General features: G+C 41.7%; 1 protein-coding gene across 1 annotated transcript in view; it reads right to left on the reverse strand.

The window, feature by feature from the left end:
• Positions 1–22,387, reverse strand: part of tctn1 (tectonic family member 1) — a 60,066-nt gene that overhangs the window by 3,672 nt on the left and 34,007 nt on the right. Inside the window, exons 10-13 of the mRNA XM_072396290.1 lie at positions 12,699–12,787; positions 10,818–10,955; positions 10,564–10,714; positions 10,054–10,185 (exon numbers count right to left, since the gene is read on the reverse strand). Coding sequence (XP_072252391.1) covers positions 10,054–10,185; positions 10,564–10,714; positions 10,818–10,955; positions 12,699–12,787 — 510 coding nt within the window. The remainder of the gene's footprint in view (positions 1–10,053; positions 10,186–10,563; positions 10,715–10,817; positions 10,956–12,698; positions 12,788–22,387) is intronic.

The raw sequence follows: 22,387 nt of genomic DNA on the forward strand, positions 1-22,387 counted from the left end.
CTGGATTTGATCAATCTGTCTTTGTTGACAGGATATGTACCTCAGACTTTTAAGGAATTTGCCAACTTTTTTAGCCAAAAAATCAAAACAATTAGACAAAACATTCACTCCACACAGACCAACAAGAAAAATAATCTGTGTCTAAAACCTAGAAATAACTCTGACGTTATGTCGAAATTTAATATTATTGATTCAAAAATCCTGGAGGAAAGAGTTCGGCATCTGAAATCAACAACTTGCACTCTGGACATAATACCATTTTAAAAGACTTTTTAAAAACTGTTTTTAACCCAGTAGAAAGTGATCTCCTACAACTAGTTAACAGCTCACTGGCATCAGGCATTTTTCCCAAGTCACTAAAGACAGCTGCCATTAAGCAGCTGTCAATCAGGCTTCCGACGTCATCACAGCAATGAAACAGCTCTGGTCAAAGTGTTAAACGACATTGGGTTGAATACTGATTGTGGTTATGTTTCAGTCCTGGTTCTGTTGGATGTCAGCGCTGCGTTTGATACTGTAGATTACAGAGTCCTGTTGCACAGGCTGGAAAACTGGGTTGGACTTTCTGGAGCGGTCCTTAACTGGTTCAGGTCCTATTTAGAAGGCCAGAGTTATTTTGTTACAATTGGCAGCTATGAATCTGAGCGAGTGGCGATGACTTGTGGAGTCCCCCAGGGGTTGATTCTTGGACCTCTTCTGTTTAACTTGTATATGCTGCCTTTGGGTCAGATATTGCAGAACTTTAACATCAATTATCACAGTTATGCAGACAATACACAACTTTATGTGTCTCTGTCACCAGACAACTGTAGCCCTGCAGACGTACTGTGTCAGTGTCTGGAGGAAATAAACTCCTGGATGAGAGAGAATTTTCTACAGTAATGAAGACAAAACTGAGATCATTCTGTTTGGTAGCAAATATAAGAGGGTCAGCATTGGTAAATACCTTGAGACTCGGGCCCTTACAATCACTGACCAAGTTCAGAAGCTTGGAGTGTTCATAGACTCAGATTTTACTTTCAGCAGCCACATCAAAGCTGTGACCAAGGCAGCTTTTTACCAACTCAGAAACATCAACAGAATTAAAGGTTTTCTCTCCTAAAAAGACCACAGTGGGGCGGATTAGCTCAATATTTCACATCAATTGTTCACTTTGTGATAAAAGTATGAAATTTGGTAGATGTGTTGGTGAATATGTTTCAAACAAATCTAGATATTGGGCCACCTCAAAAGCGCCCCCTAGTGGCAGCCAATGTTGTTATGTTAGTTATGCAAATAAATAAAGGATGAATAAAAACTGTCCTTTTAATAATACCAACTGCTGATGTATTGTATATTGTTGGAAAACCTGATTAGTCACCTTTCCAACGGGGTACAGCTTGTAAGGATCGTGCATTCATGGAATGAGCAACGGGGCTAAACGTGTGGGTAGCGTCCCTCAAAAATGTGCATCCCCTGTAGGGCGGATTTGCTCAATCAATCACAAGAATTGTTTATTTTATGATAGAAGCACAAAATTTGGTGGATGTGTTGTTGGATATGTTTCAAACAAATCTGTACATTAGGCCAACGAAAATCCGCCCCCTAGTGGCCATAGTAGTAATTTTCTTCATTAAAATTACTTTAAAATATTTAAATGATTTCTTAAAATATTTAAAAATGTAAACTAAATACACAATTGTATATTAGAACATTTAAATACACATTGATAAAAATCCAGTTAGATACTCTTTCAGTTTTTTTTCCTGCCCCACCACAATCCAGCTAGCCATCAAACTAGCTAGCAAATGAGCTAGCTAGCATTTGCTTCCTGGGACAAGCAGTGCAGTGGATTGTCCATCAAGGTATGCCTAAATATTTTATTTCACCTGTTATAATTATGAATAATATATGCTATGAACATCATAAAGGCTAAAGAGAAAAACAATCATCATAGGCCTTTGAAAAGTAAATAAGCAAGATAGGAAAAATAGGTCGCCTACTTAAGCTAGCTAGTTAGCTTGGAACATGTATCAGTGACTGTTGGGTGTGGAAGCTTAATGAGTTAAATTATGTCCCGTCTAATGTGGACATCTCTTTCTGCACACACGCACACACACACACACACACATTTCTATCACTTCCTGAAAGCAAAAGACTTAATTTACTGTCATTATGTCTCCTTGGCCCATGTGGTTCTTTTTTTCTTTTTTAAAATTTCTTTTATAACTCCATCACAGTCACACACCAGAAAAACCGGCTACAAGTAACCTAGTTTTTAAATATGATTTTTTTCTGTCTAAATTTGTTTTGTTTTTATTGTTGCAGGTTGTACAATATTCAAAAGATGGTGGTGGACATTAATTGACTATGTCAAAAAAGTTTCTGCTAAAAGAATCAGGGTGTCCAACACCCTCAACGTCTAAGAAGCCTAAAAAGGATATAAACTGGGTACTGTGTGCCCGCTGTCAACAACATCATAATGACACGCTAACTGACCCAACACTAACAAAGAGAAAGGATAATGGGAGGGCATACAAGTCATTAGCTGAAAGTCTTCTGAGAATGAAAGAACTGAATGAACTACCCAAAAATATACAGACAAATAAATTAGATGAAGGTGTTGGAATTGAAGCTGCTCTTGTTACCAGCAGAGCGAGGTGGCATCAATCTTGTAGACTGGCCTTCAACAAGACAAAGGTTCAACGAGCCAAGAATAGAGCTCTGAAGAGATCTAGCAGTACAGGCAATGAAACCATTGCAGGCTCAAGTAAACACACAAGGAGATGTTCTTCTAGCACTGAGAAACCATAACAGGAAGCACTATGTTTTTTCTGCTGCAAGCCAGCTGGCACTGATGGTTTTCATGAGGCAGCAATGCTTCAACAGGACAAACGACTTCAGGAGTGTGTGGAGCTCTTTCAGGACACAGAACTGCTTGCACGACTTAGTTCAGGAGATTTGATTGCACTTTAAGCTAAATATCACACTAAATGTTTGGTGGGCCTCTACAACTGTGTCAGAAAACACAAAACTCAAGAACGGAAAGACACTGAGGAAGGGAATTGCTTTTGCTGAAATTGTCATGTACATTGAGGAAACACGATCTCAGTGCTGCATTTGATACGATCGATCACAGCATTCTGTTACAGAGACTTGAACATGTTATTGGGATTAAAGGAACTGCATTAGGCTGGTTTAAGTCATATCCATCTGATAGATTCCAGTTTGTTCTTGTAAATGAAGAATCTTCCTCACACACCAGAGAAAGTCATGGAGTTCCTCAGGGTTCTGTGCTTGGACCGATTCTTTTTACTTTAGACATGTTTTTTTTTTTTTTAGCTGACATTATTAGACCGCATGGCATAAATTTCCATTGCTATGCTGATGACACTCAGCTGTACTTGCCTATGAAAGCCAATTAGGTTGGTCAGACTACAAGCATGTCTTCAAGACATAAAGACCTGAATGACTCACAACTTTCTGCTTCTAAATTCAGAGAAACTGAAGTCATTATCTTTGGACCTGAGCGCTTCAGGGAGAAATTATCTAGCTATATAATTACTGTAGATGGTATTTCCTTGGCCTCCAGTTCTACAGTGAGGAACCTTGGAGTTATTTTTGACCAGAATTTATCATTTGACTGGCATATAAAACCGATTTCTAGGACTGCCTTCTTTCACCTTCATAATAGTGTTACAATCAGGAACATCCTGTCTCAGGGTGATGCAGAAAAACTAGTCCATGCATTTGTTAGTTCAAGATTGGACTACTGTAATTGTTTATTATTGGGCTGTCCCACATATTCTCTGAAAAGCCTCCAGCTGATCCAAAATGCTGCAGCCCGAGTTCTGATGAGAACTAACAGGAGAGATAATGTTTCTCCAGTTTTAGCTTCTCTTCATTGGCTCCCTGTTAAAATCAGAATAGAATTTAAGATTCTTCTCCTCACATATAAAGCTCTTAATGACAGAGCTCCATCATATCTTAAAGATGTCATTGTAAGATATTTTCCTAACAGAGCATTTCGCTCCCAAACTGCAGGTTTACTTGTTGTTCCCAGAGTTTCTAAAAGTAGAATGGGATGTAGAGCCTTCAGTTATCAGGCCCCTCTCTTGTGGAATAAGCTGCCAGTAAATGTCCGGGAAGCAGACACCCTTTCCACTTTTAAGATTAGGCTTAAAACTTTCCTTTTTGATAAAGCTTATAGTTAGGGATGGCTCAGGTAATCCTGAAACATCCCATAGTTAAGCTGCTATAGGCTTAGACTGCTGGGGGACCTCATCTGTCACACCTTTCCTCACTTTGCTCTCTTTTTCCCCCTGTTTAATTTCTCAAATCATATTATGTACATGTGACATTATTGTGGTCATTAACTTGTGTTACCCTGTTCCAACAGGTATCCTTTGAATGGTGTTATGGTGTTTTTCCCCCCTCTTTTCCCTCTTTTCTGTCTTCTCAAACCCCAGCTGGTCGAGGCGGATGGCCACCCTTCCTGAGTCTGGTTCTGCCAGAGGTTTCTTCCAGTTAAAAGGGAGTCTTTCCTTTCCACAGTTGCCACAGGCACGCTCAGGACGGGAGATTGGACTGAAGACAAGTTTCGGTGCAATCTGTTGGTTTCTTAGCTAGGATATTGTTTTTGAATTGGCTCTACATGAATGAATTGGATTATTTTTAAATGAATTCATTGGATTTTAATTCCATTCATTTGGATTGAACTCCAATTGGCTTGAATTGGACTATATTATTTCAGTGCCTTGAGATGACATTTGTTGTAATTTGGTGCTATATAAATAAAAATGAATTGAATTGAAAGTACCATCACTGAGAGCTGTTGTACAGCCTGATGGCCAAAGGGGCAAAAGAGTTCTTGAGTCTGTTGGTGGAGCAGGATTGAGACAGCAGTCTGTCACTGAACACACTCCTCTTCCTGATGAAGGTATTGTGCAGAGGGTGGTGGGCGTTGTCCAGTATGGACAGCAGTTTGTCCAGGGTCCTTCTCTCTGCCAAGGTCACCAGAGAGTCCAGCTCTGTGCCCACCACTGAGCTTGCTCTCCTCACCAGTCTGTCCAGTCGGGCAGAGTCCTTCTTCTTGCTGCTACTTCCCCAGCAAACCACAGCGCAGAAGAGGACGCTGGCCAGGCTGGTAAAATATCTGCAGAAGTTTTTTGCAGATGTTGAAGGACCCCAGCCTTCTCAGGAAGTACAGACGGCTCTGTCCTTTCCTGTGAACAGAGTCTATGTTTGCTGTCCAGTCCAATCTGTCATGCAGCTGTAGCCCCAGATATTTGTGTGTCCTGACCACCTTCACATCGACCCCCTCAATGGACACAGGTTGGGGCTGTGGTTTCTTCCTGCTGAAGTCCACCACCATCTCCTTAGTCTTGGAAGTGTTCAGCTGTAGGCGGTTGAACCTGCACCACCCCACAAAGTCCTCACCCTGGCTGCTGTACTCCCCCACCCATCCGTCCTTGATGCAGCCAACTATGACTATGAAAGTCAAATGTGTACTGGGTGAAGAGGACAGGAGAGAGCACAGTTGCCTGTGGTGCTCTGGTGCTGATAAACACAGTGTCCGACGTGCATGAGGGGGGTCGTCTGGCATGTTGTCTGCCTGGGCTGGTTCAGGTAATGGGAGACCCTCGTTCATGGAAATATTGTGCAAAACACAGCAGTTTGCCCCCCGCTGTATAGTAACACACCCACCTGGCCTTCAGCACACCCATAGTGTGCTCCACAACGGCACGGGTGCTTTGATGCATATGTTTATGTATTTAGCAGATGCTTTTATCCAAAGCGACTTACAAATGAAGATTTAACAAGCTATATAAAAGCTAACAATAAACTACATAGAAGGAACCCACTAGTCTGACTATGTCAGAGGTGACAGAGTAGAGATGGGGTGTAGGCATAGAAAGAAGTGCAGAAAGATAAAGTGCAGAGGTAGAGGGGGTAGGGAAGTACAAGGTAAGTGCTAGGATAGGACATGCTCTCTGAAGAGCTGGGTTTTCAAGAGTTTCTTGAAGATAAACAGTTCTGGTAGCGCTCGGTAGGTCATTCCACCATTGTGGGACGACACATGAAAAGAGTCTGGATTGTCTTAGGCGTGGTGTAGGAGCTGCTAGACGACAATCCTGGGACCAACGGAGGGACCGAGTTGTGACATAAGCCTTTGCAAGAGCATTCAAGTAGATGGGAGCCGTTCCATTAAGCACTTTGTAGCTAACATCAGTGACTTGAATCTGATGTGGGCGGCTAATGGCAGCCAGTGGAGTTCAATGAACAGAGGGGTGACGTGTGCTCTTTTAGGCTGATTGAAGACCAGACGCGCCGCTGCGTTCTGGATCATCTGCAGAGGTTTCACAGCACAGGCTGGGAGACCAGTTAGGAGAGCATTGCAGTAGTCAAGGCAGGAGATGACCAAGGCCTGCACCAGGAGCTGGGTGGCATGTTGGGTCAGGTATGGCCTGATCTTTCTTATGTTTAGTAATGCAAAGCGGCATGAACGAGCAACGTTACCTCGGACTGCATATATGTATGCAGTCTATTGCTCCGATTATGTTTGGCAGCCCAGTCATGGCATGAAAGTCCCTCTTGATCTGTTGACCTCTTGACTTGTTGGACAGCGGTGTATGGGAATTTGATGTACCATGGGCGATAAACTGAAGAGAGCTTTGATGACCAAGGGGAGCGCACGACTCAGAGAGGACTGGGACGAACCCAATCTGTCTCCAATCTCCCTCTGACAGGTTCCCGTGGCCAATAAACCAAGGGTGGTGAGGACCTGGACGTCTGGTGGAATTGGGTTTGATAGGCGTTTCTCGAGTTGTGGCTTTAGTAAGCTGCATATTTGCAGAAGCACAGTCCTTGGCAATTTAAACCGTGACGTCAGCCATTTGTCTGTCTCCACAAGGATATCTACACGGTCTCGGAACACATGTTCTCTTCCAAGAGCACTAAGGTATCCAAAAATAGCAAGTCAGCTGCTGGTTACACTTCCCATTGTTGTATACAGAGTCAAATTAACCTTCAATTAGTGCATAATTTAAGTCAAACAGAATAATGTCAGCATAATTATTGGGTATAATGTATATATTTATTTATGACATCTTCAAAGTAATTAAATATATAATCCATTAGTCAAGCAAACTTGAGTCAAATAACAGCGGACTATTTTACGTGACTCCTATTTCTGTTCGTACCTGAAAGAAAACTCAAAATGCAAAAAAGTGTGTGAATGCGCAAGTTCTCTTAAATCACTCATAAGCGCGATTTAAGAACAAATCTGTTCGTACGAGTGGTTCTTGCATGAGGCCCATTGATTATAATGTCTGCAGACGTTGGTCTGGTCTGTCCTACTCCAATCTACGTTCAGTCTCCTGCTTCTTTTCACCACCACTCGTAAACAAGACCTTGATTTATTTATTATTGAAGACGGACTTAAACTAATGCTGGGCTTACACCAAACGATTTTCACAGTCCCAGACTAAAAACTGACAGTCTTTTGGAGTCTAACTGGAGTCTCGGCGCGCTCCCGTCATCTCGATTGTTAAGTTTAAGGTGGTAATCTGCAGTCTGCGACCGCGTTTCATACCAGTCTTTCCCTAGTCTTGGGCTTAGGATCATATCAAACATGTTTAATATTATCGCAGGTTGCAGTGACGTAACACAATCAACAACCAATAGATAAACACTGACAAAATCGGAAACACGAAAGCAGACAGTCAATAACAAACATGTCGGCGGACGTAGAATGAGCGACAAGCAGGTGAAAATGGACTATCCAAAAGGAGTCCCCGTCCATATAACCAAGGCCGTGCCCATATTCTGTGGTGTTTTCTCTTTAGTTGTGTTTTTTAATCTAATAATTTTAAGCTTTGTGTTATTTATGAGATTTTTAATCATATAATTTTGTTGGGTTTACCCCCAGTGTTTCTCAACCGGAATAGAAACTGTACCATTGCTCTTGAATTTGCAGTACAACTATCTGCTGGACTCTTCTCTCCAGCATCCTGGTATAATTTCCCAGAGAGACTGAGAAGTGAAATAAAGTAATGCTCTTTCATTTATCCAGTGCCTTTAACACAATTCACTCTGCCTCCACAATCGTCTGAATTAATGGCTCCACGACTAACAGTCCACAGTTTGTGAGACTGAAGAGTTGCGCGTAAGAGAAGGGGACTGTACTCTCGCTGTTTCTCTTTACTCTGTACAACTTCCAGTACAACCCAGTGTCCTGTCATCTCCAAAAATATTATGACTATTCAGTTTAGATTAAGAAAATTGTATTAGTCCCAGAAAAGCAATTCATTTGTAGCTTACCCACACACAAATATATATATGTTCTCACATATATTCATGACATACAGAATGTATGCACTAGGCGTCAGACAACAGGGTCATGAATATAAAGAGGACAGCATCCTTACAAAGTAAGTGGTAAAATGAATAACTAAAAACAACAGTAAAAGTGAAAAGTCCAAAACAGAAATTAGTAAAATTGACCCAGATCCGAATTAAGTTGTCTGAAAACAAAAGATTTAGAATATCTTTTTGTTCTACTTGGGAGCAAAAGAAAAAGGCAACCTGAGGGTAAAATCTTGAACTCATGTGATCATGATCGTTAATAATGTTTTGGGCTTTTTTAACTACCTGTATCCTAGTTTTGGGATGCATCAGTTATGCATCAGACCCCTTTGTGACAGGGTGTGTGAACAATCACCTCATTTTGAATGCAAACAATAAATCATCTAATCCTGGACACAAACAACAACAACACAAAAGATGATTATGTATTTCAGGGGGACCGGGAATAATCCAAACACTGCCTATCCTTGAAGAGGAGATGGAGGTCGTGGATAATTACAGACACTACTTCTTGGGGAAGCATTGATTCTTCAATTTTTGCAGCAAGATGTTGTATATCTTCTATCAGTCTGTGGTTGAGAGTACAATCTGCTTTGCAGCATCTGTTGGGGCAGCAGCATCAGAGCCATAGATTCAAAGAAACTGATGAAAAAAAAAGGCTGGCTATGTGCTGGGGACTGCTCTGGAGCTTATGGAGTTGGTTATGCAAAATTAATTTTACAAAAGCTTCTAAACATAGTGGACAATACCGCACTGGATAGTGTAGTGGTAAGATTGCCACCTTTCATGTGGGTGACCTGGATTCAAATCCCCTGCATGAAAGGTACTACCTCCAGTAGGGGTCCTTAGGCAAGACCCCCTTTCCCTACCTGCCTACCAGTGTAAGTCACTTTGGACAAAAGCGTCTGCTAAATGCATAAACATAAACATAATATGGCAATCAAATGACAGTGTGTTTAATCAGGCAGGAAGAAAGAATGTAACAGATAATTCATGAACATAGCAATAGCTACACAATTACTTACTACTGTTATTGTATATATTTATGCTGTCATAAATAAATAAACAAATTGTAATGATTACCTTTTTTGGGAATAATAAAGTATCATTCAGTTAAATTATATCCAGGTGTTATTAAGTAGATTTACTTATTTTGATCAGTGTGCTGGTTGTCATTCTTCAATATGGAATCATAATGAAACAGATATTAGGCCTCAAAGATAGATACTGTTGTCCAATTGAGTTCCAAGTCTCACTCTTTAGCTTTACCATATGGCCCACATACAGTCATTTCTGGCTTCAAAGAGACCAAGATGTTGTCAAACTCGAGGCTTCAAAAACCAATGGGTGACACCACTGTGGCGCTACCCATTTCTTATGTACAGTCTAAAGTCAGTAGTATAAAAAACAAATACCTTTGTTCATCGTTATGTAACGTACAGGCAATTAAATAAACTGGGGCCCTTTTCAAGTCCCAAACAGTGTCCTGCTGTGGAGGCTGTTTAAACATGAGCACTGTTATCCCAACAATTACATTCTCCCTGATAGCTGTCCTTTCACTCCACATTTACTGTATCTGTAGCTACTTAGAATTTACAACAGTTTCTGATGAAGTTGTACAATACATCCTAAGAACTAGTTCTACAACTAGAAGTAGATTGTGGTTCAGTTCTTACAGTATATTTTGCTACAAACTGCAGGTCTTACCAAATTACTGGTGTTGGTCTGGATTACTTCTTTGATGCTTACAATTTTAACTTGAGGGTTAACCAGGGAGCCGTATTTGGTCCATTCAATTTCAAAATGGAGAGACAATGGGATGTTGCAACTTTGTGTTTCCTGCAAAAGACAAACATAATGCTGGACACTAGCACGACTTTAACAGGACGATTCAAAATAAAACTTAAACCCTCTTAACACAGGAAATTCTAGATTTTTACTTAAATTATCTACAATTACTTTCAATGTCTTAAATACCTCACTCACACACTGTAGATTATTTTTGTGGCCAGGCATCTGATCAGATTACAGTGATAAAGTATGTGTGGTGAAGAAGAAGCCTGAGCTCTTTTTCCTCTGAACAAAACTTCCCAACACTAACTCATACTGTCAGATTATTAATAAACAGTCAGTCGTGTGCCTGATGACACCCACACAGTAGACAGGAACTTCTTGCCTCCTCCAATCACTGAAGGACTTTTTTCAAAATAAACTTACCACTGGATGGTTGCTCTTGATCTGCACCCAGTCCAGTTGACTGTCTAACGGTGAATTTCCAAAGGAAGCCACATACTGGGGAAAGTTTTGTCCTCTCAGAACATCCAGAAGTAGCTGGGAGACCAGGGAGCAATTAGTTACGTCCTCCAGTCTGCAGGGACAAGGCAATTCACAGTCACAAATACATTAAGACCCAATGATACTATAGTACCTGCTCCCAGGACTAGGATATGTGTGGTTTAAGGGTACTGTACCTTAAAGTGCACCCAGACACAGAGTCCAGACCAAACAGGACAGGAGAGCGCCGGTGTGAACACCGCAGACAGTCCTGGCCCTGAGTGCTATGGAGCAGCGACAGTGTATCTCTAAGGTTCAGGTTTCTTTTTATCCCAGTGGAAGAGTTGGTCAAGGACAAATCCTGAATCTTGGAGGAAAAAACTTTGGAGATGATTTTGCATGGCTTTGAGTTAGTCACGTACCTTTTTTAATCACAAAATTTCGACTTCTCATATATTGATTGAATAATTTTTTATTCAAAATGTATCTGTAAAATCTTTAAGACAACTAACCCTTCGTCCTCCTTTATTCATGCAGTTTTTTTCATTTTAATTTCACTAGTGGCAACTAATCGCCACTTATTGGTTCTTGCAGCCTGTACTACCACTGGGAAAAATGACAGAATCCCCACATTTGGGGATGTTCATTCAGCTTTTTAATACTATAAAAGAATAAAACACGCATGACAAAAAAAACCAAAAAAACATTTTATTTAATAGCTGAACACTCTGGCTATATAAAACATAGCTAAAAGCTTTTTTTTTTTTTTTTTATAAAAATGTAAAAAGTAGAGGAAAGAATGATGGAATCATTACCCAAAAAATTCCCAGTCAGTCCTTAGTTTCAGCTCCTCTGACTTTCTGCCAACTTGAATTCTTTGATGACTTCACTGATAAAAACAATATTCTTCATCAGTCAGGTTCCATCTTTCTTTCAGCATCAGTTCTGCAGGTTGGAGCCTTGTCATGGACAAATGTTTTCAGTGTCCAACATAAATCTGAACTCAGACTGAGATCCGGACTGTTTGTTGGCCATGTCACTGAGCTGATATGTCTTTCCTGAAGAAAGTCTGAACCCTCTTTGCTGTGTGGAGAGATGCAAATCCTTTACCTGACATCAACCCCATATCATCAATGATGGTGGAAATGTGTTTGTTTTCTTCAGCCAGTCCTCTTTCTATGTTTCATTGGACCTGCACCAAACTAAAGTTCCAGCATCATCTTTTTGTCCAAAGCAGATTGGTGATTTGTCTCTGAATATAACTTTCATCCAACCATCCACAGTTCATGACTGCTTCTGTTCAGCCCATTGTAACCTGGTTTTCTTCTCGATATGTTTGGCTTTTCTGGATAAAATCCCATTTCCTTCAGCCAGTTAATGACATTTTGCTCTCAAATATTGACTCCGATTTCTGTCCGTTTCTTTTTCATTTTATTTTGTTGTACATTTTCTATTTTAGCATGTTGCTTTGACTTTTCTTTTCTGACTGACGTATTCCTTGGTCGACCTGTGTGTTTCCCTTTTACAACCTTCCCATTTTGTTTGAAGTTGCTCCACATATTACATACAGCTGACTGGGAATAACTAACATGTTTTGCCACATCCTGAGTTAAATTACCTTCCTAAGGAGTTTTATAATCCTGTCCATTGTTTCTACTCACAGCTCTCTTGATAGGGCCATGCTACCCATCAGTCAGCCGTTGCAGCGGCTCCTGAAGCTTAGCAAGAACTCTCTTTTAACTCCACACTTATTTGTATATTTAGACTAGGTATTTGTTTTAGGAATTCAAATTGCAAGCTGACTGGATAACTTTTTTCTCTACTTCAACAGAAAAAAGGCAAAACAATCACTACAATTTTATCATTTTTGTTGAATTTTAAATTAAATTTCAATAGTTAATTTTACAAAGTCAGAATATTCAGCTATTAAGAATAATTAGCATCATATCTGTGTTTTGTTTATTGTTTAATAAATTACGAAAGCTGAATAAGCATCTTCCTGGCGAGGTGATTCCATTATTGTTGCCAAGAATTATATATGGGTGTGAGAAAGCCCTTTCTTTGCAAGAGAAGGATATTCTGTTGTTCTTGCTCCAGAAACAATAGGCAGTCCGACCACATAACCTGGATTTCCGCTGTAATGGACAGCCAGGTCTCCTCTATACTCCTGTTCATAAACACAAGACATAAAGCATTACTCAGACTAATCAGATTTAGAGTAGGTTAAAATACATTTTCAGTTATTACGTTTATAGAAAAATGAATTCTACAAAATTGCTGTGGATGTCTTAAATGAGTCAAATATTCCACACACACACCTAACTGAAAAGAGTTGTCTGAACAACTTAGATGAAACAAAGAACCCAAACATTGCCCTGTCAATGAAATTAAAGAAGAAATTTAAGAAGAACCCTAACCCTCTCCTATAGCTGCAAGAAGCCACATAACAGTAGCTATGTGCTAACAGAGCCATAGTACGCGTTCGTTCATTCATTCGTCTTCAAGTATTGGTGAAATAAAGACAGATAATGCCTTATTTAGAGGCTGCATTGTCATTGCCCCGTTCACTCCGTTATATGGATATACGCCGATCGCGAGTTATCTTAATAGCTTCCGAAGGACTCCGACTTTCACCAAACTGTTCTCGGTGAGTAGATAAATGTATTTCATACCAGAAATAAGGTCTAGGTTTAAAACTACCGGAGTTCCCCTTTAAGTAAAATCATTTCTGCAAAGCAATAGGTAAAGATATGTCTAACATACCAACAACCAAGGAATGAAGACATCAGGATATAAAATGATTGAAATAGGTTTATTTGCTTGAACTGGAAAAAGGATATCAGCTGCTTTTACCTGTGGGGGAGGAAGGGACAGATGGTTGGGCTAAACAAATGAAATAAACATAACAAAACCAAGCCTAACTGTTTACTAAACTAGAAGTAGAAATCAAACAACCAAAACCTAACTTACTTATCTAAAAAGAGGTTATCAAAACAAATACAGAGGGTGGCACCAACCACTACAACTAATGATTTAGACATAGGGTAACCTGTGGGCAAGAACGTATAGGGTACCCTAGCTTACCTAGTCCACATTCCTCCCACCACATACCTGACATAGCAGCATCAAGTTCAGATTATAACGCAGAGCAGGGCAGAGAGATGTCTGAGTGAGGAGGGCAGCTCCTAAGTGATCTCTGCGAGCTTCTTTTAAAGGAGGGCTCCAAGGTGCAAGTCATTCAGGTAATCAGAGCAATCAAGAGGTGAGCCTTTCCTGAATCAGCTCTCAGACCAGTGACACCTGAGGAGAAGTGCTTGCACGTAACGGTTTCTTTTTTTTTTGTTCTATGAAAACAACATCTTAACGGCACATCTCAAGTTTAACCATTGTTAAATATTCCATCTTTTCTATTTTGCTTTGCATTGTCTATTTTTGGTTTAACGTTTTTCCCACCATGCATACAAACTGGAGAACACTTCCCAACATATTAGATCACCTTGTCAAAAGTCAGTCTGACAGCCCTCAAGCAGGAGGTTGTTCAATTCAGTTTTGTTTATATAGCACCAAATTACAACAAATGTCATCTGAGGGCACTTCAATAATATAGTCCAATTCAAACCAATTGCAGTTCAATTCATTGTAATCATAATCCAATCAAATCCAATTTGACTAATTCAAAATTAGTCCAATTCATACATATAAAGCCAATTCAAAAACAATTTCCGAGCCAAGGAAACCAACAGATATCACCGAAACTTTTCTTCAGTCTAATCTGCCGTCGTGAGCGTGCCTGAGGTGACTGTGGAGAGAAACAACTCCCTTTTAAAGGAGTCTGCAGTCTAGACCTATAGCAGCTTAACTATGGGATGTTTCAGGGTCACCTGAGCCATCCCTAACTAGACTAGCCTAGTCTTAAAAGTGGAAAGGGTGTCTGCTTCCCAGACATTTACTGGCAGCTTATTCCACAAGAGAGGGGCCTGATAACTGAAGGCTCTACCTCCCATTCTACTTTTAGAAACTCTGGGAACAACAAGTAAACCTGCAGTTTGGGAGCGAAGTGCTCTGTTAGAAAAATATCTTACAATGAGATCTTTAAGATATGATGGAGCTCGGTCATTAAGAGCTTTGTTATAACTGGCTTTGTTCTTAGATTATGTTTAACTTAAGATTTCTCTAGCCTGTTCTTGGGCTTCCAATGAAAGAATCGGGCTAACAATTTGGTGCTGTGACCCGGATTGGCTGACCCTTTTGTCAGACAATTCAAAACACCTAAAGCACAAGCTGAGCAGAAAACCTCTTGTATCAGCATATGTGAAATTTCTGCACATTGGTCAAGCTAAATTAAATTGTCTGAATAAAGATGTCCTCTGATCACTAAATCAAAGGACAAAATTACTGTCCGTCTGTTTTACTAAACGGTCACATGTAAAGTATAAACACATAGTCTCACCTGGCGAGAGCAATGAGTGTCCTAGACTAGTACAATTTGGACAAATAAAATACATAAAATTCAAAAGATAAATTAATAACCCTTTCAGGATTATCTTCAAATATTGAATAGGATCTAGGACATAATTAAGTAGCCCGCAAGTGGCGGTTGGTCTATAATTTTCCCGCAAGTGGTGGTGGGTCTGTAAAATGTCCGCAAAGAGGCAGTTTGACTGTAATTAGGTTAAGTAGCATGCAATCGGCGGTTGGTCTATAATTTTCCCGCAAGTGGCGGTTTGACTGTAAAATTAATCCACAAGTGGCGGTGGGTTTGTAAAAAGTCCGCAATGAGGCGGTTTGACTGTAAAAGTGTGGTTCTGTAGTTCTTTTGAACAGGCGATGAATTAAGTGTTCATCTCCGCATAAGGACACAGGGCTAAGTTTGTTATTTGGGGTGGTTTGCTACTTGGTTGATATTTTACTGTTGGTAGAAGTGTATCGAGCAGTCGAGACTGACCAAGAATTCCTAAACTGACACAGATTGTCACAGTTCAGTCATCCAGTCATCAGTAATTTTCCATTGATCCTGCCTCTGCTCCACTCAACCTGTCAGCCACACCCACCTCGTCAGTTCACTCCACTCACCTGTGCACACAGCTGCCTCTCATCACATGCAATCAGCCCAGCATATAGTCACCAGCTCCACACTTAATCTTTTGCCAGATTGTTCTTTGCCTTGCAAGTCTTTCCAGCGTTCTCCTGCCTGTCATCCCGGTACCGACATCGCCTGTCCCCGATTCCCTGCCTCCTAGTATTTCGACCCAACCTTCCGTCCCTGACCAAGAACTTTGCCTCTCCTCTCCTGATTCCTGTTTGCCGGTTTCTAAACCGTTTGCCTGTCTGCCAGACTCTAAGTAAAACATTGAACTTTTTACCACTGTCTTCTGACTCCTTTGTACTGCAATTGGGTCCATACACCACCCGTTACAGTACAATCTGGCCAGACATGGACCCAGCAAGACCATCCTCACCACAGAATCGGTTTGAGAGGATTGAGAACGCGCTCATGCAACATCAGCAGAGAATGGGGGAGGCTGATGCATACGCCAGACGAGCTGCAGAGGCCAACACCAATGCCCTCTCCGCCCAGTTGCAACAGCTGATGTCCACTCGCCCTCCTGCAGTTCCAGTCCCCACACCAGAACCTCCTGCTCCAGCCCTGCCATAGCCCATGATGATCTCCGAGACCCGAGTGGGAACCCCTGAGCGATATGATGGAAATCCTGAACTCTACGGTTCATTCCTGACCTCCAGCTCCTTACTCTTCAGCCTGCAGCCATACACGTTCGCCACTGCGGAAGCCACCGTGGCGTACGTAATCACCAACCTGACCGGCAGAGCCCTCCTGTGGGGAACAGCAGAGTGGGAGAGGCGGACTCCCGCCAATATTCAGCCAATTTTGAACTATCACAGTTAAAAAAAAAAAAAGTAAAATCCTTGATGATTTCTGAGTTTACAATGCATTCCAATGACATGGAATGTTCATGTGTTGAGTGGAGGCTCCAACTGGCAGAGTGAAAGAATACAGCAAGATTCTTCAGAAAAAAAGTTTTTAACCTGTCACTGTTTCCAAAACATTTAAGCCACAGAAATAATTTTAGCATTAAAACGTAGGTAATTTTGTCTTCTTTCAGCCAATGTGACTTTCATAGCCTTCATGACTTTACTTTTTGAATTTGAAGCCTCTGAATCACAGCAGTACCTTCCAACTGCCAGTCCTTTTTGCATGTTTCTTCTCTTTTCTGTACTTTTCTGCCTTCATCTAGTTCCAGGTGGCTTAAATATTCACATTTTTCTGCATTGATTCCCATCATTCTGATTTTTTTCCCCTTTTAGTTTTAAATGTGTCTAGTCTTTGCTGTACTTTTCTGCCTTAATCTAGCTACAGGCCCTTTCAAAAATACATTTCATGCCTTTTGAAACTTCAGCAAATGACTTTCTACTAAATTTTCTAAATGTTCTGCAGTGTTTCTCTTCCTTTTGAATATATTCACTTTTTGTTTAGCATTTTTCTTTTCTTTCCATAGATACATACTGGAAGGAAGAAGTAAAGGTTAAGTAAAACATAATATACTGAAGGCAGAACTGCTCTAAGTCAGGTAAAGCACAAAGCTCTGAACTACGCGAATAAAGGCTTAACTTATGTCAAAGGAAAAACAAGAAGGATCCTGAACACTTTAGCTAACATTCTAAAACTGCGAACAGCAAAGAAAATTATTCCAAAACAAGAAAGAAACTGGGCCCTTAGGTCAAAGCATGCATGCAAGGTAACAGTGATCAATAACCAACCAATGTCGGAACTGCACGGAAATAACTGTGTGTCTGCTAGTGTAAGTTTTTCTTATGTTTTTCTAAAGCTTCTTTGCCAAAATCAATATCTGTTGTTGAGAAAGTGATCAAAACCTATCCGTGGGTGAAACCTGCTGCCTAGTAGCCTCGGTTGGGCCATAGCAAAGCAATCAGAGTATTCAGGGGCTGTGAATGGGCGGTCACTCCCCTCTCTGAAAACACTTGTTGGTTAACTCTCGGTGGACGGTCTCAGCCTAGTGCAATTAGACAACACATGAACGGCTGTGTCCAATTGTGCGCACAACATAAAGTAAGGGGTGACGCCTGAAGCGTCAGCCATTCTTGTGTGAAGACATTCTTGGGTAAAGACTAGCGTGTCTACCTGCGCGTGTCCACCGAGCAAGGCCTCTGAACAAGGCAAACCTGTCCTACTTGCCTCATCCATGTCGCTCTGGCCTCACCACCTACTTAAAATGTACCTCAATCCCATTCCTGTTGTCTCCGGCTTGCATAGAAGGTGTCACACAACCAAACGCCACCGCAACCTTAACAACCTCCGCTCTCTAAAGCCCACTTCACTCTGTGACACGCCCTTGTCTGTGGGGTTGTGGAATTGCCAATCGGCGGTAAACAAAGCAGATTTCATTATGGCTTATGCCAACCACCTGTCTCTTGACATCCTGGCTCTCACTGAAACCTGGATTAAGCCTGAAAACACAGCTACCCCGGCTGCACTTTCAACCAACCACTCATTCTCCCATACCTCTCATACATCTGGGAGAGGTGGTGGACCAGGCATGCTCATTTCCAACAAATGAAAATACAACCAATAAATACAATACCTTTGAATACCACGCCATCTTGGTAACTGCACCGGTCAAAATCTATATGATTGTCGTATATCGCTTTCTAAATGAACTAGACACCTTGCTCTCTTCTATCCCAGAGCATGACTGTCCCATAATGGTCCTTGGTGACATGAACATCCACCTTGACAGTCCTAACTCTTCAGATTTTCTGACACTAATGCACTTGTTTGAGCTACAACTGCTCAGCAGTCCTCCGACCCATAAAGCTGGCAAAGTGCTTGATCTAATTTTCTCAAGAAACTGTGCCACAGAGGCCCTGTCTATTACACCTCTGCATTTTCCTGACCACTATTTCATTCAGTTCAGAGTGAGTCCCCCGAGAAGACCACCTGCCTCTACCCCTATGGTTTCCTTCCGCCACAATCTCCGCAACCTGTTGCCCACCCGCTTCTCCTCCGTTGTTGCATCCGCTCTTCCAACTTCCAGCACATTCTCCTCCCTTCAGGTTAATGATGCCACGGAGTCCCTTTGCTCTACACCAAGCTTATCTCTGGATAGTCTGTGTCCTCTATCCACCAAACCCCTGGCTTAATGATACTCTCCGAGCGTTGCGCACCAATCTCAGAGCTGCCGAAAGGAAATGGCACAAGTCAAAAGATCCTGCAGATCTAGCTAAACTCCAGGCACTACTGTCATCATTCACATCCAGTGTTACTGATGCAAAAAAGTCCTTCTACATTAACAAGATTCATAGAACTACTGACACCCGGAAACTTTTTCCACCTTCAAAACTACTTAATCCTCCGGTTCCGCCACCTGCTACCAATCTAACAGCAGACACATTTGGCTCATTTTTTACTGACAAAGTGGCAGCTATAAGCAAACAGTTTACCAAACCTTGTACCACAAAATCTGCATGCAGAAGTCCTACTGCATAACTTTCCTCATTCACCCCTCTCGTTCAGAGCAGTGTGTCTAAACTTCTCACATGTAGCCGTCCTACTACATGCCCGCTGGACCCTGTTCCTACTAATCTTCTCCAATCCATTGCTCCTACTGTAACTGCAGCAGTCACGCATGTGATTAATGCTTCACTGGCATCGGGCACATTTCCTACCACATTCAAGCAAGCTCAGGTTACAACGCTGTTCAAGAAACCTTCCCTCCCTCCAACTCATGTGGAGAATTATCGGCCGGTCTCTCTCCTCCCGTTTCTGTCTAAAACCATTGAAAGGGCGGTCTTTAAGCAGGTCACTGATTACCTCTCACATAACAACCTCCTTGATCCAAACCAATCTGGGTTTAAAAGTGGACACTCCACCGAAACGGCTCTGTTGGCTGTGACAGAAGCCTTAAAAGAAGCCAGAGCGACAGCTAAGTCCTCTGTACTTATCCTGCTCGCCTTATCGGCTGCATTTGACACTGTCATCATTTTGTCCACACTCTCTAGCATGGGCATTACAGGGAGAGCACACTCCTGGTTTGAATCATACCTCACTGGTCAGTCATTCAAAGTATCCTGGCTTAGTCACACTTCTGCAGCGCACCACCTCGCAACAGGAGTCCCCCAAGGTGCAGTACTGGGACCTCTTCTCTTTGCCATATGCACCACCTCACTGGGACAGATCATCCGATCACATGGCTTCTCATACCAATGTTATGCTGATGATACCCAGCTCTATCTGTCATTCCCACCTGACGACCACAAGGTCTCAGCACGAATCTCAGACTGTCTCTCTGACATATCAACATGGATGAAAGCCCATCACCTCCAACTTAACCTCCCAAAAACTGAACTTCTTGTCTTCCCAGCCAAACCAACCATACACCACAGCATCTGCATCCAAACTGAATCCCTATCTCTTGCTCCATCAAAGGTTGCTATAAACTTGGGTGTCATGATTGATGACCAACTAACCTTCAAAGATCACGTTATCTCGGTTGCTCGTTCTTGCTGCTTTGCATTACTAAACATAAGAAAGATCAAACCATACCTAACCCAACATGCCACCCAGCTCCTGGTGCAGGCCATGGTCATCTCCCACCTTGATTACTGCAATGCTCTCCTAACTGGTCTCCCAGCCTGTACTATGAAACCTCTGCAGATGGTCCAGAATGTGGCAGTGCAGCTGGTCTTCAATCAGCCTAAAAGAGCACACGTCACCCCTCTGTTCATTGAACTCCACTGGCTGCCCTTAGTCGCCCGCATCGATTTCAAGTCACTGATGTTAGCCTATAAAGTGCTTAATGGAACGGCTCCCATATACTTCAATGCTCTTGCAAAGGCTTATTTCACTCGGTCCCTCCGTTCGTCGCAGGATTGTCGTCTCGCAGTGCCTACACCACGCCTAAGACAATCCAAACTCTTTTCATGTGTCGTCCCACGATGGTCCCCCCGAGCTCTACCAGAACCAGAACGTCCCCATCTATCTTCAAGAAACTTATGAAAACCCAGCTCTTCAGAGAGCATCTCCTATCCTAGCACTTACATTGTACTTCCCTACCCCCTCTATCTCTGCACTTTATCTTTCTGCTCTTTCCTCTATGCTTGCACTCTATCTCTACTCTGTCACCTCTAACAGAGTCGGACTAATGGGTTCCCTCGATGTTGTTTATTGTTAGCTTTTATATAGCTTGTTATATCTTCATTTGTAAGTCGCTTTGGATAAAAGCGTCTGCTAAATGCATAAACAATGTCTAGATAACACAAGCACGATAGAGAGAAAAAAGGATACCTTCGATCAAACTCATTTTGACAGGTGACCTCTGACCTCTTATCGATCAATCAAATTAATATGACAGGTGACCTTTGTTTGACATCCGTTTGCTGACATCTGGGGATATGACTTTTGACCTCTTATCGATCGATCAAGCTATTTTGACGTGTGACCTTTGTTTGACATAGATTAGCCATCTGTTGAAGAGGTCTTTGACATCTAAGGAAGGGGGTGTTTATGGCTAGGGTTAAGAATGATTACAGTTAAAGTCAGGAGGTTGTGAGAAATATATTAGTTGAATGTTTAAATAAGAGAAAGGGTTAATAGAAAAGGTTAAGTTGTAGAAGCGGTCAGCATTTTAACAGCTTCAAAGACCGGTCCCTGTAAGGTAAAGATGGGAAAATAATTAGATGTGTGGGGTGTCGCAAGAATGCAGCACTGCCAGGATTTGGGTGTGGGTGGGGGGTAACAGACATTTGGCTCTGACTGATCAACTCATACCATGAGACTCAACTGCAGGGGATCGCAAGAATGAATCATAAAGTGGCACTGGGCAGTAGGAACAAATGGCCAGGGGTTCATAAAAATGCAAAGTACAGTGTGGTAAACAGTCTGTGTCGTTGTCTTAGTTCGCAAGTAAACAAATTAACATATATGATGTTCACTAGGATGCATCATACTGTGTGGGAAAGAGATAACATTTTAAGTCTCGTACGAGCAAGGGTCAGGGTGCCGGAAAGTCCTCCTTTTGCCAGGTGTTGCTAGCACTACAAGGATTTGGGTGGGGTGGGGGTGTTAACAGACATCTGGCTCTCTCTGGCTGCACCATACTGTGACACTGAACGGAGGATGGGGTGTTTATAGCAAATAGAGGTAGGTTTAAATTACATAAAAAGGTTTCCCTCTTAGTTTGCACACATGGTGTGTATCATGGGTTAATCTACAGAGAATTCACTAATAGACCAGGTTGCCCATAAAGTTTACATCTAGTTCTCTCTCTGACTGATCAACTCATGCCATGAGACTCAACTGCCTGCATGCTGTGACACTGGGCAGTAGGAACAAATGGCCAGGGGTTCATAAAAATGCAAAGTACAGTGTGGTAAACAGTCTGTGTCGTTGTCTTAGTTCGCAAGTAAACAAATGAACATATATGATGTTCACTAGAATGCATCATGCTGTGTGGGAAAGAGACAACGTCTTACTTCACAAGTAAACTGAATCAATCTGTTACTAACCGTAGGGTGGATGTAGACCAGGTGTGAAGAGCAAATGGGTTGAAATTAGCACTTCAAGACATTTTTAAAACACTCCCTTATTTCTATGGAGGGGGACGTAAGACTATATAAAATGGTTCAGGCATTTACGTCAGGGGCTCAACCGAGGCAGGACAGGAACCATGGACACAGTTACGCAAAAAGTCTCCTTAAAACTTTAGATCTCTTAGGTCAGTACTAAAAAAAA

Source organism: Leuresthes tenuis, unplaced genomic scaffold, assembly GCF_036924035.1.
Source record: "Leuresthes tenuis unplaced genomic scaffold, fLeuTen1.0.hap1 SCAF_11, whole genome shotgun sequence".
Classification (NCBI taxonomy): domain Eukaryota; kingdom Metazoa; phylum Chordata; class Actinopteri; order Atheriniformes; family Atherinopsidae; genus Leuresthes; species Leuresthes tenuis.